The sequence below is a fragment of the Lepidothrix coronata genome, unplaced genomic scaffold (assembly GCF_001604755.1).
Source record: "Lepidothrix coronata isolate B3197 unplaced genomic scaffold, Lepidothrix_coronata-1.0 Scaffold321, whole genome shotgun sequence".
NCBI classification, from domain to species: Eukaryota; Metazoa; Chordata; class Aves; order Passeriformes; family Pipridae; genus Lepidothrix; species Lepidothrix coronata.
Window position 1 is genome coordinate 416,833 of NW_016690501.1, and position 10,586 is coordinate 427,418.

The 10,586-nt window shown below is 36.9% G+C and overlaps 1 protein-coding gene across 2 annotated transcripts in view; it reads right to left on the reverse strand.

Moving 5' to 3' along the window:
- Positions 1 to 2,920: 2,920 nt before the first annotated feature.
- LOC108508879 (prostatic acid phosphatase-like) overlaps positions 2,921 to 10,586 on the reverse strand; it is a 20,287-nt gene continuing 12,621 nt past the window's right edge. For both annotated transcript variants that reach the window (XM_017838022.1, XM_017838021.1), the window contains 6 exons: positions 9,860 to 9,964; positions 8,709 to 8,841; positions 7,226 to 7,308; positions 5,378 to 5,484; positions 4,624 to 4,793; positions 2,921 to 3,740 (listed from right to left, as the gene is read on the reverse strand). In XM_017838022.1, coding sequence (XP_017693511.1) covers positions 3,622 to 3,740; positions 4,624 to 4,793; positions 5,378 to 5,484; positions 7,226 to 7,308; positions 8,709 to 8,841; positions 9,860 to 9,964 — 717 coding nt within the window. In that variant the 3' untranslated portion in view covers positions 2,921 to 3,621. The remainder of the gene's footprint in view (positions 3,741 to 4,623; positions 4,794 to 5,377; positions 5,485 to 7,225; positions 7,309 to 8,708; positions 8,842 to 9,859; positions 9,965 to 10,586) is intronic.

The following is a 10,586-nucleotide window of genomic DNA, read 5'->3' on the forward strand; positions in this document are numbered from 1 at the left end:
GTAAATTTCCATCTTTCATCCCCATCTTTGTAAGAAATGCTATACAATCCTAAGCAATATTGCTGACAGCACCTCAACATGGATTTGTATGGGCCAGCCTCTACTCATCCATTTCAAATTCCAGCATGGTAAATCATTATTATTCTTCGTAGAGTAGAAGTTTTAGCATTTTTTATTTGTGGAGAAAAATTTAGAAATGTAACTGTTGTCTTTTGGAGTTTAATACAAACTTAAGAATTTTTGAACTAAATAGATTTTCTTTTTTTTTCCCCCAAATACAGTGCATATGTTATTCTGCTTTCTGTATCTTACCACATCTAAGAAAATGTATTTAAGTGAGAAGAAATATTATCATTTGGATCAAATTACATTACAGGTACAAATGACTATAAGTGCTCCAGGGTGAGCCAATGTTATTCTGGAAGTCAGATGGCTATACTGTGCTAACCCAATGTGTGCAATATTCAGGCCTGTGAATAAATAAGTTCCAGAACAAAATCAACTCAGTAAGAGGAGGTAGTTGCTGACTGAGCTGAAAAGTGCTCCGTGTGCACTACTGTCTACCATATGCACCAGAAAACCCTGCTGCAGAGCTTCTAGTTGTTACTGTAGTTATTGTAGAGACGGATGATGTCACTGCTAGAGGGCAAACTGAAGAGCTTGATGTCATCAAAGTTAGCATTATTCATGTCAAAACAACAGTGCTCTAAAAATCTGTTCTTACAGAAGCAACAAACCTGAACATTCACTTTTGTTTGGAAACTCTAGATATGCTGAAAGCTCCATTGTTTTTTAGCCAAATACAATTGCAAATAATTTCTTTAATGTACTTTATTGCAGTGCTACAAGTTGCTTGGACACAAGATATTTTCTAATCCCAACCAGTCTGCAGATTATACTAAGCAAATTGTAAATATGGCTGAAAAATTAGAAAAGCAAGAAGCTTGTTTGGCATATACAACCTTTTACTCCACTGGAGAAATTTTACTTTATTTAATCACAGCAAGACAAAATGCCTTTACTACAAGTGAGATTTAGGACCTACTTTACTAATGTATTACTTCTTTAATGTACCTTCATTTATTCTGAAGTCACATCATCTAAACCTGTCCATTACATTTGGTGTAACTTGTGTTCACTGAATCCTTTCTAAAAGTGCAGGGACATTTTCAAGTACGACTATCTGTTAACAAAATTTGTTGTGTCCCTACAACAAAATTCCTTCATGACAGCTCCTGAGCAACTAGAATTGCCTCATCTTCTGAAACTCTGTGTTACAGCTCAGGCTTGAGTAATATAAACCACAAAATGTGTTTCAGACACTTCACATTTTACTTTCTGTCTGAATGTACTTCTTTTTGTAAGAAGTAATCTTGGAAAAAACATGCCTCATTCTGATTCTTGTGGAGTGCAACTGACTGAGTTTCTGATATCTCAAAACCAGTTCTGACTGCCTGTTATCAGTCAATGGTACATCTTCACTCTTCAAGCATTTGACTGCCTCTAATAAAAGACATAATCTATCCTCAACTGGGTACCAGCAGCATTGTGGCCACGGTAATACAGAGCTCAGCACCAGGTAACCACACACACACACACACACACGCACACACACACATATTCTGGAGCCAGGATGGGTTTTGCAGTTTGTTCCAAACTTTTCCCTACTGTGAGTACAGTGCTAATAGTAATGAAGCTGGCTTGGGCATGTTTCCTAGAGCACCTGTAATACTTTTGACTGCAATATGGACAGTCCTTTAAGTTTTTGCATGAGAATCAGAACTACTAGTTATAAGTTGAAGCTTGTACATCTAAACCATCTGATTTAGGGACAGCCTTTCATCTTTTTCACAGCTTTGCCCCAGATTGTTATACATCCTGACCATGTAAGAATCAAATCCATCAGTTGATTATGGTATTTCCAAAAATAAATAAAATAGAAATGTCATGGATACTACTGAAAGCTTTTTACTGAGTGGGAAATAGTGTTTCAGTAGCCAAAGTTACCACAGGAAAATGCAATGTTTGGGAAGTGCTATGTTCCCACAAGCCTTTGTTATTCTGTCTGATTTATGCTATTTAATATCACTACATATAACTACTTCACATTTTAGACATGTCTACAGCTGTAATATTGAGGTCTGATCAGTGGTAGCTAACCCAGGCTTCGGGGCTCCAAGTTACAACCCACAGAATGTGAGTGAACATCAGTCCAGATGCAATGTATTCACATTGCTGTGATGCTTTGCCTGAGCCAAACAGCTCCATCTCTCAGCTTTCTCTAGACCTGTGCATCTCAACAGGACACATTAGCTTGGGCACATTAGCTTGAACTCGTATCTGTTGGGCTGAACCTGCTGTTGGCACCTGTTTGTATAGTTGTCTTGACTTTTGAAAAGACTTCTCTGTGGTAATGGAATTCACAGCATCATCTTCAGGACTACAGGATATAAAAGTCTTGATTCAGCCCTTGAAACATATGATGATAAGCAGGATTTTATACAGCAATATTAGTGCTTATTATACTTATGATACTAGAGAGCAGTTATGGAAACATTCCCTGCCATTAGGAGCTTATAATATAAACAAAATATATTGCACAGAATACAAAAAGCAGAATCATTGTTTTCTTACTTCAGTGCATGTCTTGCTAATATACAGGATTTTAAACAGAGCAGAGAGTTAAACGAATTATTGTAGATTAAAATTAAAGATGATAACAAGTGTGATAGCTTGAGGAGTTATTGTAAGAGTGGCTCAAAAGAATAAAATTATGGACAGGACGTGAAGCAGGACAGAGAACAGAGACATTGTAGAAAAGTTGCAGGGCAAAGAATCATTAATTACTTAGAGCTCAGAAAAGCAGGAAATCAGTGTAGTGGCAGAAAATAGATTTTAATGTATTTACTTATCCGTATTACTGAAGTTGTGGACGCTGACCAAGATGCTGTTGCACTAAGCTTTTTACTTGATGCCTGGATGTGTGTCAGAGATTATTCCAGTTTCTACTAATTTCAGTGAGAGCTATAGTAGAGTAACTCCTCTAAAAAGCAGGCTGAAGACTTTTATTAGCTGAAGGCCAAGGTCAAATCTCATTAATAGACTTGCGTGAATAAATGCAGAAATAGTATGTCCATGTGCTGGTATGAATTTTTTTCATACAGTGATTGCAGCTTCTGCTGACTAAAAACATTTTCGTGTGTATCAACAAAATATTCATTTATAAGAAGTAAAGAAAATATTACAGACTGCCATTTTGAAGAAAGACTTGTTAAGCAGCAAAGGGCTAAGTGGTAATAGACAATATTAAAAAAAGTATAGGCAATAGCATCCCTTCACCCTACCCATTGATATAAGATTGATTAATAGTAGTAGAAAACCTAAAGATATAAATTAAAGTGATTCCATCCATCCAGTAATTCTTAACAATTACATATTAGTACAGTATTTCTCACTGAAGTTGTTTAGAATTTTAGGAGCTAGGCCACAGATACCTCAGCTCTTCAAATTTATTGAATATGCTTTGGAGATTAATTGGACCGGAGCAAACTGATGGATATCAGCAACTTCAAGTATTGTTCAGTGTCTAGCTGCTCTCTCTTTTGTTTCTTTACCTCCCCTTTAAATGTCTTGATAATTGCTTCTGCGCCTGCAGCGTCCATAATGATATAGGAGGTAGAGCAGTACAAGGTTAAAAATGAACAACAAGCCAACAGCAACATCAAATCCGATAAAAATATCTGTGAAGGACAAACAACAAAGGAAAAGGGAGTTAATGAAAGACATATATGTATATCATTTTAGATGCGGACATAACAGTCTAATTACAAATATGTGCAATGGAAATATAGTATGTTTTGTTCGTATTTCTGGCAACATCACATTTTCTGACACATGCAACATAAGAACATGTACTTCAATCCTAGAAATACATAGATAGCTTCCTGCACATGGGCAAATCTTAATTCTAGGTTTCCACAGGGTAAGAGGGGAAAAAAAAAGAATTTCATCAGGGATCAGCAAAATAATGAATATACAGAGGAAGGAGGAAATACTGTGACTATGGAAAAGTCTTCTCATTTTTCCAGACAATAGTATTTGGGTGGGAAGAGATTATCAGCTCTCAGCTGTTGGCTGAGGCAAATAGCCACTGTATTTGCATGGATTAGCTGCACTCCATACAGCTGAGGTTAAGTTATTGTCAATACATAGTATGTGTGCCAGAAATACAGATGCACCACTCTGTGCATTTGCAAGCCAGTTTTGCTTTGCATCTACAGAAGGTCTGATGCATCCAAGATACATGAGACCCTTACATAGCACCCACACCCATAATTCTCTTGGACATTTTCAACAAGCAGAGCTCTAGTTTAGACCGTGGCCTTTAGGCAGCTCCTTACATGAGTATGTTCAAAACAGCACTGCCTTCACACTGGTAGGCAAGTCTACTCTTCACATTTTTAGAGAAATTTAATTTCTGTTGACCTTCCTTGTCCATAGTAAATCTGGCCCTCATTTGTTAAAGGGAAATCTGTCTATTGTGTGAAAGGTACAAAGTTTGAAACCGTTGATACAATTTCTGCCTCCATCTTTTATGTGGAAAATACAGAACTGTTACACTACCTTTCACATTGTCTTTCTTCCCACATTCTTTTGACCAATTTTCTGTTATCACAGGAGAAACTAGTTCAGCAAACTTCTCAAGTGGACAAGAAGAGGTGCATCCTGGCAAAGTGAGCAGGTAAGGATCCTTTGAAGTGTCATTCCTATAATGCATTTCGATGCTATATCGCCTGATTAACAACATTGAAAAGTTTTTTAAAAAATATTCTTAAATAGAAGATTTCCTATTTGGAGACAGCATGCTGAAAATAGGCTCTAACATCCTACTCTAGAACCTGTTCTTCAAGAATGGAGGCTTTGTGAAAGACATCTGCAAAGCCCACTTTGCTGTAGCTGGTTATATTGCTGCACAGATCACCAGTCAGCTGAAAATGTCCTTCAGAAGGCTTCTTGAATGGCAACAGCACCAGGTTCTTCTAAGCCAATTGGTTTGCCTTGGGATTTATGAAAAGTCTTGGAAATGTTCTTGCTATCATTTGAAGAATCAGGAAAATTTATTTTATCATTTACTTCTATCTGATAAGGCTTGTTTTCCTCTTCTTCCTGTTTTTCAAAGCACAAACATACATGCACATCCAGCAAATGTGTTTTTTCTTAGTTTTAGTATAACTTTGTGCCTATGGACTGCTCACTGAAGTATCCGTTTAAATCAAAATTGTATCTCCTCACAATATTTGAGAGGAAAACGATTTTGGGGAAGGGGGAAACAAATTCTAAACACTTCTTTTTCTTGCATAGATAAGAAGATACTTGCCCGTTGCTTTCTTGGTAGAGTTCAAAAAACTGGCAAGCAGCATATGGTGGCAGTTTTCCGTTGAAAATATTGAGAGCAATCTGGAGAGCCCCAACTGTGGTGTCATGCTATCGGGGGGGAAAAAATCCATCCTTGAAAGCCAGTAAAGTCAACTAGCATTTATGCAGAGTAATTAGACAAGAATAGAAAGAGAGTGGAAATCAAGATAAAGGAAACACTGTATAATTCGACCATAAAACTGTATTCAGTATATTCACCATTGGGAAAAACGTGGGTTCTACAGACAGCAGGAGACATTTCCAAAGAGTTACTGCAGTATGTGTCTTACACCATCAGGCAGTATTTTGGAGACAGGGATACTGAGGGAAAGCAAGATGTGGTCTCAGTAATAAATCTAATTTTTCAGTGCATTTTGCTACTCCTTCCTCCAGTAGAGTTTTTTGCTCCCAGGTCAGATGAAATCAGTGTAAAGTAATATATCCTACAGCATTTCAAGTAAAGATACAAGTTCTTTTCTTTAGATAGTACACCAGACAAATAGTTGCATGCAAATTGTTCTCGCTTCCACTTCAGAATTTTTTTAGTTGTTGTTCCTTCTGTTTGGATTCATACAATAAAATCTCAGTTGGCTTCTACTTTTATGAGCCAATTACCCATCCACCTGTAGTCTCTTCCTCTCCCCATTATCTCTCCTCTTGAAGGGCTAGCAGGAGCAGGAGCTGAAGGAAGGAAGTCCCAACACTTTGATGCATAAATGTTGTAAGCATCTTTATATACATATCTGCTAGGCCTATTTATATTATGGTCTAGCATCTATGTTTTAATTATTTTTCAGGTTCTGGAACTTTTTAGAATGATCAATTTTAAAAATAAAAGTCTACTTGTACTCAAGATATTAAAGCAGAAGTGCAAACTCTGGATACATTTCTTTTTCCTTTTCAAAAAGAGTGTAGTATTGCTGGAAATCATGTAGAAAGGACAAGAAGAAAGATTTAAGGTATCAAATGGTTTCTATATGAGGAAAGATTGAATAGAGTAAGACTCCGTCTCAGAAAAGGAAAGATGGAAGAGGTGTGACAGAAAATATTAAATTCATGAGTGACCCAGAAAAAGTGAATAAAGATTGAGTTTTTCTTGTTTCTCAACATATAAATGCTAGGAAGGACCTAAATCAGTACTTTTTTACTTTAACACACAAGTCATTGTCACAGGATGTTGCAGAGGCCAAGAGTATAAATGCATTTAAAAAGTGATTATATAAGTTGATAGAAGAAAGTCTGTCAAGAGCTATTAAACACAGAGACACAGATTCTACCTCAGGCAGTCCCTAAGCCACAGATTGCCTGGAGCCCTTTATCACTCTGTGCTGGCATTATTTTCACATTCATCCGTGCCTTTGGCCCTTGTTAAAGACAGATTAATGAATGAGCTAAGTGGATCTTGCTCTGACCCAAGTGGCTCTTTTAACCCTCTAAAATAAGTAAAATAATAACAATTTTAAAAAAAAAAAAGAACAACAAAACACAGAGGAGAGGTTTGGAGGTACAGCTGAAGTTCTGCAATATGCCACTACCTCTAGAGCACTTAAGGAAAAATGAACCATTAAGTCGTAGGAAAACTGAATGATAAAATGCATAGTTTTCTTTGCCAAGTATAGTTTGACTTAAACTGAGATGAGAGCCGTGCTTATGCTGTGTTCTTGTACTGAGTGGTGTTCAGCTTATTAGCTGAATTAAACTGTATTATATTATTCTTTCACTTAACTTACAGGGAAACACTGATTATTCTCTTTAAGGGTCTTTTACTGGTAAAATCAAAGCAAGATTTATTAAAGATGAAAATACTCACTGCAGAGTAGACCTCCATTTTTCTCGGTTTTGAAGAATTGGCAGCTTGTTTAATACTATTTAAAATAATATTCACAAGGACACCTTAAAAAGATAGGAAGAGGAAAATGAAGGTATAACATTTGCTTAGAAACAAAAAAAGTGAAAGGTTATGAGGTTCAAATATGACATCTACTCAGGCCCCATACTTATTTTTTTAGCTTACTACAATTTCATAACTAGAGAGAAGGTATTACAGAGGTAAAATAGATGATTCTTCATCGAGGTCAAGGAAAGACACAGGATTCACAGAAAATCATCTAGAACTATCCTAAGAACTGGGGCTAATGACACTTCCAGTTCTGTTATGCTGAGATCTCCTCTCCATCCTTTTCTATCTGTTTCTAGTGTTGCAATAATGAGAACTGTGCTAGTCTCTTCCTCTCTACATTCTGAAGAAATATTTTAACTATTTGTTTCCAACAAGTTACACAGTATCGATTCTCATTTTTTTCCAAAGCTCTTTTGTAGTCCCTCTCCGGACCAGAGACATCATAAAGCCAAAGGGATAAGGGCAGCAGAAATTCCCTGTAACACAATTTATATCATTATAGGAAAGTGGACATAACTGGCATACATGTGAATACTAGATAAATAGTCCTGAGCAGATTATATGGTCATCTGCCAGCTAGTGGGCTTTAATGCCAGTTCGAGCCTGTAATTATTGTATGGCTGGACCCAGAGATCTATATATGCCTGGACAATGAGTCTGCTAATAATTCTTTACCTAGAGCTAGACTGCACAGTACATGTATTAGAAAGCCTAGCCCCAAATGTTCCAGCCTGCAGATATTCAAGCTCTGTTGTTTGCATTTCCTGCTCATGGACACCTGGGGATCATGTGACAAATTCCTGAATTGTTTCCTGAAGCAGTGTCAGAATATGCATAGCCTATGCACCCCTATTTTGGAGCTAAGCAGTTGTCGCAGTTCTTGCAGTATAGACATAACTGGAGTCTCTCATCTTCTCTGCTGATCAGATTGTTTTGGAGCAGCTTTATATCAGTCACTCCGAGGGCTACCAATGTGTTGCCAAGGTTTTGGCACAATATATAACCAGCACATCAAAGGAAAAAACAAAGAACTGGAAACAATTAGAATAAATGTTGGAGAAGGAGAACTTAATCTAACCTACTATAAGATGAGTAATGGTTTTACCCATGAGGGCCTGATTTTTTTCCTTTATATTTCTATAGTATTTCTTAAAATTCTAATCCCTTAAAAAATCTGGAATAACAAAAGAGAGAAGTTTTTACAACTTGTTGCAATATCTCATCCACGTAAGTGCCAGTGTTCAGCACATATTTTAATGCTTAATATGGCATCCAATCTCCATAGTTTCAAATGAAGGTTCTGTGTGAATAATTTTGCATGAGTGACAGGATGTTGCCTTTTATTATAAGCATTGTCTCCTCCTTTCTGAGAACTATGCATTTTTTTATTTACCTCCTTGTAGTCGTGATTTCTCTTCTGTTTTATAAAGCCCAAATAGTGATAATAAGGACAATTCTGCCAGTTTTTCCATCTTGTCAATTACATCTTTGGTGGCCCATACAGGGAGAGTGTAATTGTGAATACCCTAGTGATAAAGGAAAACAAAATAATGTTTATAATTCACTGGTTTCCATCATCCTGTTACCTAGGTTCACACTGCTAAGTTTAGACTCTCTGAGGCTGTCCTGCAATTCTTTGCCCAGTGTGGTTTTACTCCCCAGCATGCACTGAAACGCACTTTGTGGGGATGGAGATCAACCTGAAGCGGGTGTATAGGAAAAGTAGAAGAACCTGTGTGAAGGGGATTCTTTGTAGGTATAATGTCTTCTTGCTATAGAGATATATGTTTTTGGTGGGAAATAGCGCAGGCGTATATCTTGTCCTCTTCCTTTCCTCTGGGTCTTCAGGTTATACATCTCCAATTTTTTCTGCCTTTCCATACAGTTGTCCAGATACCAGTTCTGTCACTGACTAATTACAGACAAGTGTCACTCTCCAGTCAGGTAAGAGTGACAGTGTCTTATTTCGTTTAATAGCCTCAATGTGTGGAGGATGTGTTCAAAAGGCTTCATGTGCTGCTGGCAATGACTGGGGCTGAATGGAATCCATTCTTATGATCAGTCTGATTTTTTTCACTGGTAGCAATCATCACCTCAAAAATTTTCAACTGATAGATCTTGATCTTATCTCTCATGTTCAAAATCTAAGTTTTTTATGTTTTCCTGTTGCTAGGTTAAGGCTGATAATTTCATTTCTCTGTTAAAAATCACAAATATATCATAGGCAGCATGCTCAAATAATTCTCTTGCATGATATTGGGAAGGAAAAAAGGGAATAATGGGAATGAATTTTGATATCTGTTCTTCAGGATAAAACATGAAATGGAAAGAACAGTTTCCCAAGCTGTAAACCATGTTTTTGGGTTATCTGATACCAAAGTACTAAATTATAACTTATATTCAAATATATATATAAAAACAAAAACAAAAGAGCAGATCCAGAAGAGAAGGCAACTCATTCCTGTGAAAACACTTTGTCATAGTGTAATTGAAACCCAACATTAAAGTTATATTCTTCCCCAGCATTTATTGACTTATTATTACCTCACAATGTAGAGTATCATATGTATTCCAGAGTTGGAAATTATCCAGTATTTTAAGATTGTTTAGTTCAAGTCCTGTGTTAACAGCCATTTTTTGTATAAAATCCTGGGGGGAAGAATGAAGAGTATACAACAAATATTCAATACATATGGAACATATATGCATATAGATCCATTAACACCTGGCATCACAATAATGTTTAATTTTTCACAAGTGAAACCCCTGTAGCAGAAGATTCTGGTTATAGTTTTCATTTTGTAACTTCTCAAGGTACTGGTCTCTGTTTCAGACGCTGTTTTTCTTGTCCCTGCTATGGATAAGTTTGGTGTCACACTCTTCCCTCCACTCTGTCACACTTCTCTCCCTCTTCTGACTGCTCCAAGAAGCTACCTCAGTCACCTCAAGCCTTCAGATATAAGGAAGAGGAAGGTACTAAGGGAAAAGGAACATGAGAAAAAAGATGTGGAGAAAAGAAACTGGAAAGGAAAGTAGGTTTTACTTCTGCCATTGAAGGGGAGTTGAATATCTAATAGTTCGACAACAATTCCCATAGGGATTCTTTTTATGTGCTACCACAGAAGAATAAAGGGATACCTTAATATCCCTTATTCCCATGTTATCTGTTCATACTGTTAGCTGAGATAGAGGATAGTTATGAAGTCATAGTTCACCACCCATTGCAGGTGAGTGAGGCTGACCAGAGTAGATGAGCGAGGCTGACCAGAGT